This window comes from Panthera onca, chromosome D4 (genome assembly GCF_046562875.1).
Source record: "Panthera onca isolate mPanOnc1 chromosome D4, mPanOnc1 haplotype 2, whole genome shotgun sequence".
NCBI classification, from domain to species: domain Eukaryota; kingdom Metazoa; phylum Chordata; class Mammalia; order Carnivora; family Felidae; genus Panthera; species Panthera onca.
In genome coordinates, this window is record NC_138351.1 from 56,082,946 (window position 1) to 56,101,929 (window position 18,984).

The window sequence follows — 18,984 nt, forward strand, 5'->3', positions numbered from 1 at the left end:
CAACTAAATGATGAAAGAAAGTTATAGCATATTCAGCTGACAGAATGACACAGCTTTTGTGGTTTTTAAAGTTGTAGGACTGAGCTCGTAAGAAAGAATCTTAAGTGACAAATGCTGGACACCAGGTTATCTATATCTAAACATACCAATCTATGTGTTCATCTGTAAAGACAGTAACTATATTCTTATCATATGTATGAGAAAAAAGACTAACAGAAGATGTGCCTACATGTCTCCTCTAGGTAATAGGAATACAAGTGTGCTTTTCTCCCTCTTTTAACTTTTCAAGTTATTTTCAATAAGCCTACATTACTTTTTGCAAAGAAGACGAAGAGATCGTGCGCTCCTCAAAAAAATACAGAGAAAAGCAAAGACCCACAGCCCTAGACTGCTGTGTTCCAGGGAGGCGAATCCTTCCCTCTCTCTGGGCTTTGCGAGGGGCTTTAGAGAGTGGCAGGGGGAAAGGGAAGCAGCTACAGAACACACCCAGACCAGACATTAAAATCACTGCCAAAGAATTTAGCAACAGCCAATTATGTATCTCCTGGCCTTCATTTGTGTAGGGAAGGGGCGGGCTGAGGCCAGGCTGGAAAGTGGAACCTGAAACACTGAGCGTGTGACTCAGCCCTTCTGCCTTCTAAGGACGAATCCCTTTAGGCCACGTCCACCCAGAACCAGCTCCCAACCAGACCCTGACCCCTGATCCTAAGCCACCACGACCTTCGAACCTGGAGGTTCTGACCTTTACAACACGATCTGCAATCTCTCCCTGAGCTCGTGACCTGTGTAGGCCCAGTTAAACACAGAGACCCCCCATAACTGGGGCCTTTACAATCATGGCCACAGTCCGGCTCCCAGGAGCCCTCACAATCCCATGCCTTGTCAAATCCCCCAGGAGTCAGGGTCTGGCTGGCTGACCTCACTGGCCAGACCACCCTGGGCAGTGCCAGAGCCAAGTGTAAAATGGCCACAGTGCCAGGCCTCAAGGGATTTAAACCACAAAGGCAGACCACTTGTCCTCAAACAAATGGATTGCCCTTAAATGGATAAGAATAACTGGAATCTCCAGGTAGATATGGATTCAAGCAGAATTCCAGTCTCTGCTTCTTGTCGGGAGCAGGCAGGGAACACTGAATAGTGAAGACGGCACAGGAGGCACTGGGTCTACGAGCAGGGGAGAAATCACCAGGTTTGAGTTGGCCACAGGACAACTGGGCCCCTTTCATACACACCCAGAGCCCAGTTAAGCCCAAAGGGGATGAGCCTCCCAGACCTGCCCCCAAAGCCTGGAAGATCCCCAGGGTGAAGTCTATGGAAAGGCGGGGACTGCCTGAGCATGAACTGTCCCATTGTTCCCAACCCATAAATTAGTCTAGTCTCAGCCTAGAAATCCCTATCCTGCTGCTACCCAAAGACCATATGGTTGCTGTTGTATCATTACAGTCATTATAAAGCAGCAAGGCACAGATTACTCAGCCAAGCTAATTTGAGGCTACAGAAATTAGAGGAACTTTTCAACACAATCAAAACCAGGACTGAAGAACTCTGATATCAACTCTGGGTTTCTGAATAAGAGAAAGAAAGAAGGAAGGAAGGAAGAAAAGGAGGGATGGATAGGAGGGAGGGAGAGAGAGAGAGAGAGAGAGAGAGAGACTATAACACACACACACACACACACACACACACACACACACACACACAATTTAGTTTCTCTAAATGACATCAGCAAAATTTAATTATGCCTCCTCTGCTTGGACTATGAGTTCCTAAAGAAGAGGCATTTTGTCATCTTCCTCTTTGCGGCACTAGTACCCAGAAAAGATCAGGCACATTGTTGGAAGTGAATAAAGTTACCAGATGCTTTAGCCATTGAGGACGTCCATGCAAGTTACTACATAAGACCTTTCAGGTGGACACGGACATACCTAGAGAGAGAGGGTCCTCCCAAATTCCAGATGTTAGCCTGCTCTGAGCCCCTGCACTAGGTATCTATAGGGCAATAACCTCAAGGAAGAGCACTATGCTGGGAAGCAGAATACCTGAGTTCCAGCCCCAGCTGGCCACTCCTGGCTGTGTGGCCTGAGACGACACCCTTGCCCTCTAGCACAATGAGGGATGGGGCCAGAGAACTAGACAGTCCCATCCTAGGATGCTGTAGGTCCAAGATGCTCCGGTTGAAATCCAATCCCACATTTGGCTCTTGCTCCCCATGCCCCAAGGAACTTCCATGCTTGCTCAGAGTCTGGGACAGATTGCCACAGTCAGGAATCACTTCAGCCACCATCAGGCTGAATGGAAGAAAATGAGCCCAATAGTCATAGAGGGCATTTCATAATCTCGGACTGTCAGACAAGAAGGTGTATCTGTCAATTTGTCAGTAAATTATTTTCCCCAGGAAAAACAACAGGAAAAAACTGTTTTAAAGTACTAGTTACCTAATCTGACAAAGCTTAAAGATCTAGACACAGGAGAGGCTCCCCATGCCTCCCCCAACCCTGAGGATGAGGCTCCAAGACTCATCTCCAAAGGGGAGAGAGAGCCCTTTCCCAAGCCAAGGCCAGAACAGATGTCCTCAAAGTACATTCTGTCCTGGGCAGCCTGCTCATGTCCACATGTGTGCATATGGGAGGAGGACAGCACGCTGGTGGAAAAACACCTGAGAGCTGAGAGCCCAGCAGAGACTCAGAAAGTGCTTTGTCTTCCCAAGGGTGCAAGCCATGGTAGTGGCTTGGCTGACAGCCCCCACAAAAGCTGGGGAAACTGGTTCATGGATAAGTGTTCTCCCAGGGCCCTGGCTATCTACAATAGCTGTTTGTTGGCCCAGGGGCCCACAACTCTCTGGTGCCCACCTCTAGATCAGAGTCCTCGTCTGAACAAATGAAGAGAATTTCTTCACAGCACAAAGGGCAGGGGAAGTCTCTGGGTTTAAGCAGTCCTTTACTCACCCCCCACACCCCATACACCCTTGACAAGGCTGTACCAGATGTACCAGGCTCCAACTGAGCCCCCAGGTCAGCCTGGCCTTCTCTAACCAGTCCAACCTAAAGTATTGCCCACTCCCACCCAGCCCCTCTCTGGGCTGACAGTGCCAGTGCAAGTCAAGTCACACTGAGCTGCCACCAAATCTGAGCAGAGATGAATATCCCAGGAAAAGGAAAAGGCAAGACCACTCCTCTTCCCAGGTTGACTACATCTCAGGCAAACACCCAGGCAGCCAGGAAAGGGTGCCACATGACCGTGTTCAGTGGATTAGATGCTGCTCAGCCAGAGGGCCAAGAGGACAGTGCCTGCAGTTCTGAACTGTCTGAGAGAACGCCCTGGGGAACTTGTAAGAGTCCTCAGGAAAGGCCTACCTCCCCCCTGCAGTCCCTACTCCTGAAGGCCTCACACTAGCCCATGGGGGACCCTGAAGTAGGGCTTACAATGGCTCTAAACTCTACAATCTGCCTTATGTCACACAGATAGTGTAGACAGGATTCAAACCCAAGTCTCTCTGAAGTCTGTCTCAAGGCTCTGACAACCCACGACAGATCAAACAGTCACTCATCAAGCCCAGTCTGATGCCTGGCTCCTCCGGGAAAGAGCATGCCCATTACCCTCCATGTTCCAGACAGGAGCTTATCATAGCGTATGGCCCAGACCCCTGGACAACAGAAAGTAAAGCCAAGTCATGGAAAGAAACTGCAAGTAGTGAAAAGGCCGCAGTTCTAAACCCCACGGATGCTTTCTCCCATCAACCTCAAAACCACCCACAAGGGCTTTGGTTGACACCTGCCCAGATGAACAGATGGGCTCAACTCCCCTGACCCACACACTCCGAGAGACCTTCAGCTTCCTCAAGGCCCCCTCCCAGCCAGGAGCCCTCACTCCAAGAGCTGCACCCAACCACTCAAACCTAAGGGCTCAATTAAAATGAAGAAAAACCCTCTGTCTTCACTTTGTGGGACCTCCGTAGCAGCTGCCCAAACATCATAGTCCCATATGTGTCACGCTAAGGCAGCCAAGCTAGAGAAGGCCCAGGGCCTCTCTCCTCACCCTCCAAATGTTATCTCTCAGGAAGTCCCTTCAAACCACCAATTCAAAGTTCAGCTCAGAAATACCAGTAACTGGTCACCAATCACTAGCAACACCATTAGAAAACAAAACAAAGCAGAGATACAGCACCACGGGCTCTCCAGCTTCATCAAGAAGACCTTATACCTCAAACGCCAATCTAATGAACATTGGAGTACTTTAATTTGCTAGTTTCTTTTTTTTCTGAATAAATGTCTAGGCAAACAAAACCAAAAAAGACAAAACCTGGCCTCTCTGGGTTCTGAGGATTTCTTCTCTCTCCTCCCCCTTCTCTCTGCTGTTCAGAGCCTTCTATCTCCACGGGAGTCTGAGAAAATGGAACTTCAAGTCCCAAGTCCTATTTGCGTGTACTTAATGTACGCAATCTCATTTATGTTCTAAAAATAACCCTGTGAGTTAATCACCAACAACCTCATTTTACATATAAGAAAGAGATTCTGAGAAACTCTCTAAGATATGTGAGGCCAGACACTTAGCAGTGGGGCAAATATTCAACTTTATTTTATAGAACTAGTCTCCTTCCCAGAGGGAAGTCCAATTGAGTCCAAAGGGACTCAATTTTCTGTTTACAAAAAAAAAAAAAAAAATCCCCTTACTTCCACAATTCATGTCTGACCAATTCCAAGAGCTTCCCCCCAAACTTGATACGAAAATACTGAAGTCATTATTGGAGAAATTGAGCAAGAACATGTAGGAGGCCTTCTCTGCCAGGGCTTTGCGGGAAGGTGACAGAGTTCCTTTTGGCAGGATGCCTGCCCTGCTGCCAGGGCCCCTCACTCAGAGCAACAAATAAACCCTGGCATTAAGAATGAGCAGCCACCTGTATGATAATCTTGGGAACAACCTGTGGCTGCCTTGGGCCTGACTGCCTGTGGATTACAGACCAAGGAAAGGTTCCCCCCCGCCTCCAACAGGCACGGGCTCAGACTCCTCCTGATGTGAGGAATGCAAACCCACCCACTCAAACTCCCAGTATATGCTGAAACACAGGCTGGTGGCCACATTTCCAATTATCTGGGCAAGATACCTGAGACTCTGAGCTGCTTCCTGGAAGGGACAATTCAGTGTGAACTGGTTTATAGTTTAGCCCTCCAGCCCCTATGGTACACACACTGTACTCCTACAAACACCCTCAGCCCTGGACAGTGCTAGTTCACTTAGGTTTTGGGAACCTACAGGGGCAGGAAGCAGGGTAGGAAGGCCCCAGGGCAGGGATCTACACAAAGGAGGAACTTAACATAATAGCAACAATTTACTAAGAGTTTACCTTCATTAATGTAAACCCTTGTTTATATTGTCTCATGTAGCCTTCCAAAACAAACCTGACTTAGGTACCATTTATCTTCCCCATTTAACAGACCAGAAACCAGAGGTTAAAGAGCAAGTCACTCGTCCAAATGCTCAGGAAAAGTTAACCCACACTCAGAGGAGAGTATTTCTATGGGAAGACAACGTATGTGAGCTGGATGTGAACTGGGAGGGCAACTTCCTTCCCCACTGGAGGCCTCAACATCAGTTTCCTAAACTGGAGTGGGTTACTCTGAGCTGCCTCTTGGTCCTTACCAGACTTGGCAGGGCGAAGGCTGCTCCATGCCCGAAGCAAACTCAAACTCCAAAACTTCTTGAGGCACGGGCCAGAGCAGGGAAGTCTCCAAGGCCTTCTCTGCTTCTGGGAACAGAGGGGCCTGCAGCTTCCTTGTACCACCCCCGCCCCAGCCTTCCACGTAAATCCAAAAAAATCTCGCCTCCCACCCTCTCCCTACATCCAGCCTGGAACCTCTGTTTGGGACTAGGGACTCCGATCCGGAACTGGGGGGCTGAATATCCTGGAAGAGGGCATGGGCGAACGTCCAGGGGACCCTGTCGGGGAAATTCGGGAAAGTCCCCGAGTCCTTACCGAGCAGCGGGGACTCCTCAGGGCATGCGAGCAGCGACAGCACTGTGGTAGAGGGCACTGGGGCCGAAGTCAAGTTGCTTGCGGGGCCGGGGCCGGGGTGAGAGTCCGCGTCTGGGCTGGAGTCGCGACCCGAGCGCAGCTCGGAGGAAGCGTCCAAAAGCGGCAGCGGCGGGGCCCCTCGGGGTCGAAGCTCCGCGGAAGGCTGCTCGATGGCGGCGGCGCCGTTTGAGCCGCCCTGCAGCGGTGTAGGGACTCCCACCAGCTGAGGCAGGCGGTTCAAGTCGCGGCCGGCCAGGTAGTAGACGAGGGTGACGCCAAGATGCAGCGCGCAGACCGCCACGAGCAGGCGGCAGGCCCGCTGCAGGGACGCGCCCGGCATCGCCGCGCTGCCGCCCAGGAGCGGCTCCCGAAACCTCATCTTCCCGCCGCCGCTTTAAGAGGCGGGTGGGCTACCGCGGGGGGGAGGGGGGCGGCCCGCCCGCGGGCCGCCTGCCAGGCGCTGCCCGACCACGGCTCTTGGGGGAGGGGCTGGAGGGGAGGAAGGGGAGCGCGGCTCCGGGTGGCAGGCGGCGGAACGCCGAGACTCCGACCAGCGCGGCAGCCCAGCGACTAGAAGTGCGCCCGAGGCGCGGGCGGGGGCGGGGGCGGGGGCGGGGCCGTCGGTTGGAGCGGGGTTTTCGGGACTGGAACGGGGGGGCGGGGCCTCTGGGGCGGAGCCGCGGTGCGCGGGCGGGGACTCGGGAGGCGGGGCGCTGCAGGGGGCGGGGCCGTCTCCAAGCGCGGCTGGCTGCCCCGGGGCGCGGCGCTGAGCGGTCGGGTTCCCACACCGCCCTCCTCCCGAGCCCTTGCCCTGTGGCTTCGGTTGCTACCCAGCCGCGCCGCCGCCTCCTCCTCCTCTTACATACCCCTCCTCCTCCTCCTGGCTGCCCTCCAGAGGCGCCACCACTTCCTCCGGTGCTGAAGGGCTGGGGTACGGGCCTGGGCCTACACGCGGTGGCGCAGAGAGACGCTGGTTGCTGATTTGATGGGTGGGGGGACGCGGCGGCGTTCCGGCCCGGGGCTCGGTAGGCCTGGTGGGTTCGGAAGAGGGACGGAAAAGAGTTGTCCAAGAAACGGGCTTCGACGCCGGGCGGGAGGTGGAACAGCTGAGGAGGGATTCTCCGGGACGTTCGGTACCCCTCCCTTGGCGGGGCTAGGCCCTTCTACCAATGTAAGGGCCCAGCAAGGAGTCGCGCCTCACCCTCGCCCCGTGGAGGAGACAGTGCACAAGTCTCCGCTTGTCTGGCTAACTCACCTGCAGCCCAGCCTAGGGCAGAGGCCCACCCAGCTTGGTTTTGGGTGTGTGGAGTGCCTCCTCTACGTGCATCCTGCCCCGAGAGGATGTGTGCTTTGAGTAGGAGAGTGGCAAGAAGCCTCAGTAACTCCCATGCTGGCAAACAGATCAGCCAGCTTTGTTTATATAGTCTGTGTGAACCCAGACACAATCCCATGAAGTAGGAATTGCCCCCATTTTACAGATAAAGAGTTAAAGGCTTGGATGTGAGGGCTATCTGGCTGCGACATCTGTCACCCCATTGATCGCCAGGGTTGATTCGGCTGATCTGGCTGGCTAGGAGGGTGTCCCCTTCCTCCCTCTCTGCTCCAGGTGCATCCCCCCCGGAAGCTGTGGTCTTGGTCGAAAAGGACAACCTTCCCACTACCTTCCCGGATAGAGGATCGGCCTTCCATCAAGGGTATAGGAGTAGCTGCGCTCCTCTCCAAACAAGCTCTGGAGGTCCATTTGTAGGAGAATGTAGGGTGGTCAAGCTTCCAAAACTCCGGATACATTCAAATGAGGCACAGCACGTGGCAGTCTGTCTTTATTAAAAAAAAAAAAAAAATTAAATTGCTCAGGATTAGGCCTTGGCTCGGAGAAAAAAAAAAAGTTAAAGGCTCAAGAAGGCTAAAAACTTGCTTAAGGGGACGTCCGGGTGGGTCAGTCGGTTAAGCATCTGACTTGATTTCAGCTCAGATCATGATCCCACGGTTTGTGAGATCCAACCCTGCTTCCTGGCTCTGCTGACAGCACAAAGCCTACTTGGGATTCTCTCTCTGGCCCTCCCCTGTGTGCATTCTCTCTCTCAAAATAAATAAACTTAAAAAAAACTTGCCTAAGATCCCACAGCTGGTGAGAGACAGAGTCAGAATTCTGTCTTCAAAACCTTTATACACCACACATTTAACCCTTGTTGATTTGCAGGTAAGGGCTGGAGGCTATCGGGGTGATAGGCCTAGGCACTGAAGTTGTGTGGTTCAAATTTGACTCAGAGGCCACTCCTCAGGCACACCTGATGCCTGAGTGAGCAGGGACACCTGACCCCTGAGAAAGACCCATGAGAGTGCTATTATTTATGTGGATGGAGAGGGTGACAGCTCTGGCAGCCAACTCTAAAGTGGAGGGAATGAGAGCAAGAGCTAGCATAGATTGAGAGTTTACTATATGCCAGTCAAACACAAGCCTAAATGCTTTATATGCATTGTCTCAATCCTAACAACACTTTGAAGTAGGTACTTGTTCCTGTCTCCATTTCACAGCTGAGAAAACTGAGGCTCAGGAGTTCACTCTTGGTTGTGATTATACAGGATACTTTCTTCACTTGCCTTTCTGGACACCAGGCTTTCCTGATCTTCCTCACTTCACTGGTCACTCCTCTGTCTCCCTTGTGGGCTTCTCCTCCTCTTCCCCCATTGTTGAAGGCCCCAGGCCACTATCTGTGATGCTCTTTTCTGTCAGTACTGAATCCCTAGGAGTGATTTATAACATCTGTATGCTAATAACCACAAAATTTCTGTCTTCCCCAGCTGTTGAAAGCCTCAGAACATGGCACATGATACTCTTTTCTGTCTACACACTCCCTAGGAGTAATTTATAATAATTGTTTGCTGATGACTGCAACATTTCTATCTCCAGCCTAGATCTTCAGACTGATTTTCAAGTGCCTCAAACCAGTATCTCAAACTCAATACATCCTGCCCTCAATAACCTACTTCTTATACTCCACTCTCATTCTTATCTACCTCAGGGAATGGCACCATTGCTCATCCAGTTCCTCAAGCCCAAAACCTAAAATGTATCCTTGATGTGCCTCTCTTATGCTCAAACGCCATTTCCAATCCCTTGGCAAGTTTTGTCAGTGCTACCTTTAAATCATCAGAATTAACCACTTATTAATTCTGTTGCAACTATCTTGGACCAAGCCACCATCATGTTGGCCTGGGTTATATGGTAGCCTCCTAATTGGTCACCCTGCTTTCACCTTCTCCGTGCCCCCCTCCACAGTCTGTTCTCCAAACAGCATTTAGGAAGATCTTGGTAAGCATCAATCCGGTCATGCCATTTTTCAGAATGAAATCCAAATATGTAGGAGCCCTATCTAATTGGTTCCTAGCTCTCCTCCCCACCCACATCTATCACTCCCTTCCTGCTCTACCTGCTTTAGCCACACTAACCTAATTGCTGTTCTCTTATTTTGCTTATTTCTTCCTGCCTCAGGGCCTTTATACTTTCTATTCACTTAGTCTTAAATAGTCTTCCCCCATATTTCATTCAGATTTCTCAAATGTCACCTTAAGAAAGAGGTCTTTTTAGACTACCCTATAATAGTTCCAAATATACTTATCCTGCATGATTTTTTTCAGAGCATGTATCACTACCCAGCACTATATATTTATTTATTGTTGTCTGTCTCCCTTATTAGACGATGGGCTCCATGAATGCAGGAACTTTTCATTTGCTACTGTATCCTCAGCTCCTGGAACTGAATTGGCACTTAGTTGACACTTAGTAAATATTTGTTAACATACCTAATAAATGAGGGGTACCTAAGTGGCTCAGTCAGTTAAGCATCCGACTCTTGATTTCAGCTCAGGTCATGATCTCACGGTTCATGAGTTCAAACCCTGTGTTCGGGCTCCACGCTGACAGCGCAGAGCCTGCTTGGGATTGTCTGTCTCCCTGTCTCTCTGCCCCTCCCCGGCATGTGCACGTGTGCTCTCTCTCGCTCTCTCTCTCTCAAAAATAATTAATTTTAAAAAACTGTTAAATGAATGCTTATGATCATCTTGATTATGTGGGAAGGGGAGAAGAACTATTGTTAAGTTATTTTATTTATTTGTTTGTTTGTTGCTAAATTATTTGAAACACGTAAGTTAAGAGCTGTTCACCAGGGAGCTGCTGAAGGTGAAGCTGACCCCAACAGCCTATGCCTAGAGGAAAATGCCTGACCAATGAGTGAGGAGGGTTATAACAGACCCCATCTGAAAAATGAGAAGGGAAAATGAAGATATGTCTTCCTTGTGTCCAGATGACGGGCAGGAGACAGGACTGAGGGGAGGTTAGGGGGTCACAGAACTATCCCAGGACCCTCTCTGTGGCCAGGAAGCAAGGAAACTGCTAACTGTCTATTCCTTGGGAGCATGCAGAGCCCACAAGGTTTCCACCAGCTTTATCAGCACCCCCACCCCCATCTAGAGGTGCCTAGAATGGGTAAATTTTTTGCTTCAGAAAGGTCCAGAGACCAGAAACCTTCAGAACAATATTGTCCGGCTGTCCAAACATGAACTGGTATTGCAGACAGACCCAAGACAACTTTCTCCAGCCCTTTCCACTTTCACCTTTGTCAGGTTGAAAACTAATCCCATCAGAGGAGATACCGGAAGAGGAAGCTGCAGTGCTGACTGGCCAAAAACTGGAATCTGGGTTTTGTAGTTTGCCTGTTGGATGTTGATCTGCCCAGAATTACCCACCTCCCCACTTCTCCCCGCAGGCTGCCTTCACCTGGTTAGTGGCATTTCCTGTACCCTTTCACAGCACCCTTATCTGCACCTGTCAGTTTACATTTCTCTTTTACCTTAGTAGATCAGAAGGACATAGAATAGTGCCTGGCACACAGTAGACAGTTGTTTCAGTTATCTAGATCTGCATAAGATATTGCCCCAAAACTTAGTGTCTTCAAACTAACCATTTCTGTCTCACAGTTGTTCTGCTTCACATGGTGTCATCTGGGGCACTGGCAGAGTCAAAAGTCCCCAAATTATTTCACTCACACTGGCAGTTTGTGTAGGCTAGAGGCTGACTGAGAATGATCGTGGGTCAGGGGCCTTGGCTCTTCTCCATTTGGACCTCTCCATAAAGGCCTCTCACATTGCTGCTCGGGTTTCCTCACAAAGTGAAAGGTACATTCTAAGAAGGAGCATTTCAAGACAAGGTAAGAAGATGTAGACCCCTTAAGGCCCAGCCTTAAGCATCACTTCTGTGGATATTTTATGTAAAACAACTTACTGAGCAGTCCAGATTGAAGGGGAGTAGATGTCTCCTCTTCTGGGTGGGTGGACAAGTAAAGAATCGGCAGCCATCTTTTTTTTTTTTTTTTTTTAATGTTTTATTTATTTTTGAGAAAGAGAGAGATACAGAGCTCGAGCAGGGGAGGGGCAGAGAGTGGGAGACACAGAATCCGAAGCAGGCTCCAGGCTCTGAACTGTCAACACAGAGCCCAATGTAGGGCTCAAACTCACGGACCACGAGACCATGACCGGAGCCAAAGCCAGACGCTTAACCCAATTAGGCACCCCGGCAGCTACCTATTTTTTAATCCACTGTAGTTTTCCCAGTGGCCACAAATTATTTAGGAAAAATTTGAGCATGAAAATAAATATTGATAGAAACAGTTCACAGCCAATTGAACAAAATAAGAAACCATGTGTTCATACTGAATAAATAAAGAAATGAACATTTGATGAGTAACAAGATATTTACATAATTTCAAAGTACCTCCTCCACAATATGCTTACAATTTCAATGGAAAACATTAGAAAAATCCAAATTTTAAAACATTCTTGAAAATAACTATCTTGACCTCTTAAAAAAATGTCAAGTTCATGATAGTAAATGAAAAACTGGGGAACTTTTCCCCCACTGAAGGAGACTAAAGAGACATGATGACCAAATGCAACACTGTGATTCTGAAGTGGATCCTTCTGCTATAAAATATTTTGGGGATGACCAGTGAAACTTGAATGCAGACTAAGGATAAGGATAGTATTGCATCGATGTTAATTTCCTAATTTTGATGGTTGCATTGTGGTTATGTTCGAAATATGCATATAATATTTATGGGGTGGGGTGCCTGGGTGGCTAAATCCGTTAAGCGTCTGACTTTGGCTCAGGTCATGATCATAGTTCATGAGTTTGAGCCATACACTGGGCTCTCTGCTGTCAGCTCAGAGCCCACTTTGGATCCTCTGGCTCCCTCTCTCCCTCCTCTTTCTCTGCCTCGCACTCTCTCTCTCTCTCTCTCTCTCTCTCAAAAATAAATAAACATTAAAAAAAAATTATAAAAACGAAAGAGAGAAAGAAGGAAATAGGGGCACCTGGATGGCTCATCGGTTAAATGTCCAACTCTTAATTTTTTTTCCAACTCTTAATTTCAGCTCAAGTTATGATCTCACGATTTGTAAAATAGAGCCCTGTGTCAGCCTCTACAGGTTCTGCGGGCTCAGTGTGGAGTCTGCTTGGGATTCTCTCTCTCCCTCTCTCTCTGTCCCTCCCCCACTTGTTCTCTCTCTCTCTCTCTCTCTCTCTCTCTCTCTCTCTCTCCCCCCCCCCCCCAAAAAATAAATAAACATAAGAAACAAAGAAACAAAGAAAGGAAGGAAGGAAGGAGGAAGGAAGGAAGGAAGGAAGGAAGGAAGGAAGGAAGGAAGAATAGGCATTGGTCCTTAGGAAATCTGAGATCCAATCATGCATGTCACCAATTCCCCCTTCTCCAGAGTCAGGGAATGTGATACCTATCATTTCCACTGTTCTTCATACTTTGCGGTTGATTTCCTTCCCTGTCCTGATCATTTTTTGACCAGGTCCAGTCTGCCTATTTCCTTCATAAAAGACTAGCGCTCAGGACTGGTTGTGGCGTTCTAGCTGGGGTCCAAGTGACAGAACAGAGAAGGATAATCAGTTGCCTTCATAGTTCCAAGTATCAGATTTTCATCGATGCCTTCTAACACAACATTCACTTTTTGATGTCCATGTTAAACTAAGAGACAGGGCTGAAGACAGAATCCTAGAAGACTGGAAACACCCTACAAGTTGACTTGGATCCTTTAAATACAGTCACTGTGCCAACCAGGGTTTTTGACTGCAAAACAGTAATTATACCACTGCTCTGCCATGGCCACCGCTGCCAGCAAATACTCAGCACCACCACTTCAAGACTGCTCAAGCTGCTGCTGCTATTGCCATGAACACTTCCCACACTATCCTTGCCTCTTAGCATCATCCCCTAAGAAGTCAAAGTCCTTGGTCCAATTCACACACTTGAGTCCTAGCTGCCAGGAAGTGAAAAGGAGAATCTTCTTTCTGCTTCCATGGTGGAAGCCAGGGAACTACAACCCTCCAATATTATATTATTATTAGAAAATTATTCCAGGGCGCCTGGGTGGCTCAGTCAGTTAAGCATCTGGCTTCGGCTCAGGTCATGGTATATGGTATATGGGTTCAAGCCCAGCATCGGGCTCTCTGCTATCAGCCAAGAGCCCACTTGGGATCCTCTGTCTCCCTCTCTCTCTCTCTGCCCTCTCCCATTTGTGCATGCTCGCGCTCTCTCTCCCTCTCTCAGCAATAAGTAAACATTTTAGAAAATATTAAAAAAATAAAATTATTCCAAAATAAGGGATTGTACGCTGAGTGGACAAATAAAATGACAAAGATTCACTCCAGTCATTCAGCAGGTTACTCTTCCTCTTGATGGTACTATCATTCAACCCATTTTTCTCATTTTACCTACAAGAATATCATGGCAGAGATTGTTAAAGTCCCTGCTGAAGATCCGATTTGCCAACAGACAGTCAGTTACAGCTCTGTGATCTATCACTTCAGGGACCCGTCATAAAAGGAAATTTGATTGTCCTTGCCTTGACTTGTTCTGGGAGATCTCTACTTCCCTTATATCTTTAAAAACCAATTTTGGGGGCGCCTGGGTGGCTCAGTTGGTTAAGCATCCAACTTCAGCTCAGGTCATGATCTCATGGTTTGTGAGTTCCAGCCCCGCGTCGGGCTCTGTGCTGACAGCTCAGAGCCTATAGCCTGCTTCGGATTCTGTGTCTTGTCTCACTGCCCCTCCCCCACTTGTGCTCTGTTTCTGTCTCTCAAAAATAAATGTAAAAAAAAATTTTTTTAATTAAAAAAATCAATTTTTTGGGTAAAAGTATAGTTTGCAGAATCAACTTGTTCTCTTTGTAATGGACAGGTGTTAATTTTGTTTACTCTTTATTCACTCATCCTTATGGTAAGAGGAGGTCCATTCTTACTGTGTGGTTGGGGTAGCCTAACCTCAAAACTCAGATACCATATAATTAATTGGGATAGGGCTCCTCGGTGGACTCATATTGGCCAATCAGAGCACTGTTTACCTCTGGCCACAGTAATTGGCTCAACAATTGACACATGATCCAAGGAGGCCAAGAAGCAAAGAACCCATCTTCCCTCAGGACTTCTAATTGAGAAATATGGAGAAACACTGAGAAAAAAATCTCTTCCGTTCCTCTGGGGTGACCAGCTTGGAGTTGCCAAGGGTATTATATTAGTTTTCTAAGATTCTATAACAAATTGCCAAACGTTCAGTGGCTTAAAACCAAAGAGCTTCATTCTCTCACAGCTATGGAAGCTAGAAATCTGAAATTAGGAGGCTAGTAGAGCCATCCTCCTTCTGAAATCTCTAGGAAAGAATCTTTCCTTGCCTCTTCTTGCTCCCGGTGGCTCCCAGCAACCACAGTGTTCATTGGCTTTTAGCTGCATCACTCCAATCTGCCTCCATGTTCACATGGCCTTCTCTGTGTATATGTTTCTCTCCTGTCAGTGTGTCCTCTCCTCTTCTTACTAGGACACCAATCACTGGAAATAGGGCCCACTCTAATCCAGTATGACCTCATCTTGACTTAACTAATTGCATCTGCAAAGACCTATTTCCAAACAAGATTTATTCTGAGGGGAGACATGAATTTCAAGGGTTCCCTATTTAACCCCCTACAGCTGTCAAGTGGAAAGAGCCTGCCTGAGAATTAAGCCAACATGGAGTCATGGGGTATGTGTCCTAGTATGGCCGTATCTGGCCCTGTACTGATCAATTATATGAATTGGCAAATCTCCCCTTCTTTGCCTTAAGTCATCTTGAAGTGACAGAAAGAAACTGACTACCACCCCTACTTTTGTAAAATTAGAAAGTCATTTGCACATGACCCATGTTCCAAACTTCTCCCATCCTCCAAAAATCTCTGACAGGGATTGTGCAATCCCACTTGGAGGTGGAATGGATTTACCTCATGTACTTCATTTGGCCAGAAAACAAATTTATGTTGAGCAGCTAGACGATTTCTTATAATGCATCCCACCATTATTCCTTGCTTTTAATTTTTATTATGGAAAATTTCAAAAATACACAAAAGTGGGGAGAATAGTATAATGAGCCTCAATGTTTCTATCACCCCATGTTTGCTTCATCTACACCTCCAACTTCCCTCCACCTCCTGCAGGATTACTTCAAAACTCAGATACTATATAAGTAATTTATCCTCTTCAACCACTATTCTAAGTTTTAAATCCCCTCATTACTGTATTTGAAGACTTTTGTGCCTTGCAAGACTAAACAAGGCACTTTGGACATAGCGTCCACCAGAGTCTGCTGAATGGAGTCCCTGCCCTCAGAATTTCCAATCTATTAGGAGAGATAAGACAAGAAGCCCCTCCAGTACTTATCAAACGTTAGTGTAAACCATCTGGGGAGATGTTAAAATGCAGAAGCTACTCAAATATTTGTGAGGGGGTGGGAAATATGTGGTAGGGGGTGGGGAATTCTGCAGTTCTAATAAAGACCACAATGCTGCTGGTCTGTCAAAGGAGAAAAGACAGGGTACTGTATAAGGTAGAGGTGACAGGTCACCAGGCTTAAGAACTGTCTTTTGAATAGTTTACCACAGTTACTCAAACTAATTTTTACAATATTTCAGAGTGAGAAGAACACTGAACCAAGCACTGAGGGATCCAGAGAGGAAATTTTATAAACTCTGGGAAGGGAAGGCACAGTTACCTGTCAGTTTCAGAAATCTATAGGATAGTTAGAGTGTGAAAGTGGCTAGCCAGGTCATGGTGACTCTTTTTTCAAAAAACTTTACCCTCCTGGGACTGGTCCTCCATATCCATTTTTGTACTGCTTGAACCCACCCACCAGCCACAGTTGATTGGACCAAGGGTGAGCATCTGACCCAAGCTGGGTCAATCAGAGGGTCTCTCCTGAGAATTTGGATTTGAGATTCAGGACAGTCAGTCAGACCCTAGATATGGCTGGAATTGAAATTATGTAAATATTCCACCTTCTGCCAATATACAGAGAAGCAAAGAAAACTGAGAGAATGAAACTGACCATAAAGAGGACCTAGAAATGAAGAGAGCACTACCTACCTTCCTTAGGCTTCTTGCCTGTTCTCATCCCTCCTGAGGCCTAATAGCATTTCTGTGCCCCAGAACCCAATCTCCCTATATTGAAATCTTCCAGATATTGCATGAGTGAGTTTTAGATCTCTGCAACCAAAGAGACTGACAAATAGACAAGGTCATATAACAAGTGAGGACAAAGCCAGAGAGGGAGAAGGGTTAAGAGCTGCTGGGTTTAGGAATGCAGGTCAGTGTGGGTTTACCAGACAACTGGGCAGACGAGAGGTCATTTCTGGCCAAAACGAAGTCTCAGGAACCAGAAAAGAAACTTCCTCCCTGCAGGCAGTAGGCTGGGCCCTGCCTCTGGCTTCCTTTGAGGCCACCAGGTTCATGTTGCCTGCCTGCCTGTCTGCTACTTCTCACCTGGGAATTTGCCCCAGCCTTCCTGATTGTGTTAGGACGGGCCCTACCAGAAGGCACCTTGTTTCCACTAAGCTCTAAGAGCTGTGGCGTTCCTGCTCTAGAGCCACCTGACAGTATCGTCTGCTCCTCCCAGGGATCTGGGGAGAGCTGCTGCCAGTTGGTTGTTATTCTGCCCGTCTTCCTCATCAGCAGGCCACTCTGTGAGTCTCCAGCCTGTGAGGTATGAGGAGTTTAGTCCACAGGTGGGCCCTGAAGTCTGTGGCAATGATCCAAGCCCAGCCCTTTTGTTGCAGTTGGATGGTCAACTTATTCCCGTTGGCCCAGGACTGTCCCATGTCCCAGGACCCCTCTCAGTTCTGGAAAAACTGGGAGAGTCCTCAATGGAAACATGCCTTAGCATTGTCCTTGGAAGGGCTCATCCCAGGTCTGGTGACTCCAGACCTCCAAACCCCAGCCTCCTCAGTGGCCCCACACAACTGGAATTTCTAAACTGCTTTCTGAAACCATTGCATCTTACACCTGTTGACCACACTGCAAATTAAAAGCACAGATACTCAAGCCTCCCATTCACTAATTGGCTGATCTTGGGTTAGTTATCTAAACTCTCAGTGCCTCACTGAAAAGTGGTACCAATAATACTACGCCTGCCTCATTGTGTTGTAGTGAGAAAAGTGAGAATAGTGCCTGACTGTATGAAAGCTGACAATTATTGTCATGCCCCTACTCTGATCTAGTCATTGCCTCCTCCCACTATGGAGACCCTCACTCCCGGACACGCTTCACAGTCCCAGTGGCATGGCACAGACCCAGGCATAATGGGACGACCCAGGCTGCCTACAGAGGTGTCACCTAGTCCTCCTCTCCCTGGGCTCTGAGATTAAGCCTTGGAGCGGGGCCCGGTTTCTCTCATTTCCAGGCACAGTCCCTAAAGGGGAATGCTCATGGGGCCCATTAGAAGGACCTAACAGGGGCGCCTGGGTGGCTCAGTCGGTTGAATGTCCGACTTCGGCTCAGGTCACGATCTCGCGGTCCGTGAGTTTGAGCCCCGCGTCGGGCTCTGTGCTGACTGCTCAGAGCCTGGAGCCTGTTTCACATTCTGTGTCTCCCTCTCTCTCTGACCCTCCCCTATTTATGCTCGGTCTCTCTCTGTCTCAAAAATAAATAAACGTTAAAAAAAAAAAAGAAGGACCTAACAGAAAGAGATCAGCAAAGGACTTCAATGGCTTGGCCAGCCCTCTTGTGTGGACAGAGGATCCCCCTGTCTCTGGTCCCCTGCCATTGTGGCCAGTCTAGTCCCTCAACCTGCTTTCTCAGCAGCCATGCTCTCACACCTGTCAGAAATGAGAAGTCCAGAAATAAGAGATTCTGGGCCAGGAGGGACACCTCCTAAAAACTCTGCAAACAGCTACAGAATGCCTTGAGGGCATTGTGTGTGTGTGTACGGTGGGAGAAGTATAGGAAGTCCTTGCAGCCAGCTATTATCACATGACCATTGACTACTAAAGGTGAGGTCTGTCTGCCCACAAAGGTACCTGACCCATGTTGATTTCTTCCCCCTGTTCACCATGGGAAGTGTGTGCACCAACACAGGCTTTGTATGTCACAATGAAAGCAAATGCCAAAGCCCTGGTGCCGGGTTTCAGCCCCTCTAAGAGAAAACCCCAGGAGTACATGGAGGTCTTACCACCTCCTCTTGGGCCAGCCACACCAGCCCAGCTCTCAAAGGCTTCTTGTGACTGTCCTTTCTCTCATCTTTCCTCACTGTGATAAATGTCCTGGGATTAGCCCTTCTGTGTTTATTGGATGAGCAATTTGTGTCTGTCTGAAAAGCTACATCTGAATAACATTTGGCACGAGCTGAAGAAATGTGAGCCTCTGTGTTCCCCTCCAGCCAGCTCTCTGGAGCCAGCCCGTCTCCTGCCAACAGGGTTAGACAGCTCTGCTGCTGGGTCAGCAGCCTAAACATGTTTGTAGGTGGGGAGAGGGGGTTGGCAGGAGGGTGAGGAAGGTGCCTGCGGTGAGACCAGAAACCCAGAAGGACAGAGGAGTAGAGCAGCTTTAGAAAACCCACCAAGTGTTCTGGAGGCCCTGTAATAATTTGGAGACATCACAGATGTGATGCCCATGG

General features: G+C 48.4%; 1 protein-coding gene and 1 long non-coding RNA gene across 4 annotated transcripts in view; both read right to left on the reverse strand.

Moving 5' to 3' along the window:
• The window catches only part of B4GALT1 (beta-1,4-galactosyltransferase 1), a 56,532-nt gene extending 49,892 nt beyond the window's left edge, over positions 1–6,640 (reverse strand). Inside the window, exon 1 of one of the 3 annotated variants that reach the window (XM_060609515.3) lies at positions 5,972–6,629. In XM_060609515.3, the coding sequence (XP_060465498.1) occupies positions 5,972–6,389 (418 nt within the window). In that variant the 5' untranslated portion in view covers positions 6,390–6,629. Of the gene's footprint in view, positions 1–5,971 lie in introns of all 3 variants that reach the window. The other 2 variants (XM_060609514.3, XM_078436741.2) reach the window with 2 other exon arrangements.
• An 878-nt stretch (positions 6,641–7,518) lies between these two features.
• The window catches only part of LOC144614169 (uncharacterized), a 50,320-nt gene continuing 38,854 nt past the window's right edge, over positions 7,519–18,984 (reverse strand). The window contains exon 7 of the long non-coding RNA XR_013551748.2: positions 7,519–7,828. This is a non-coding gene — a long non-coding RNA (uncharacterized LOC144614169). The remainder of the gene's footprint in view (positions 7,829–18,984) is intronic.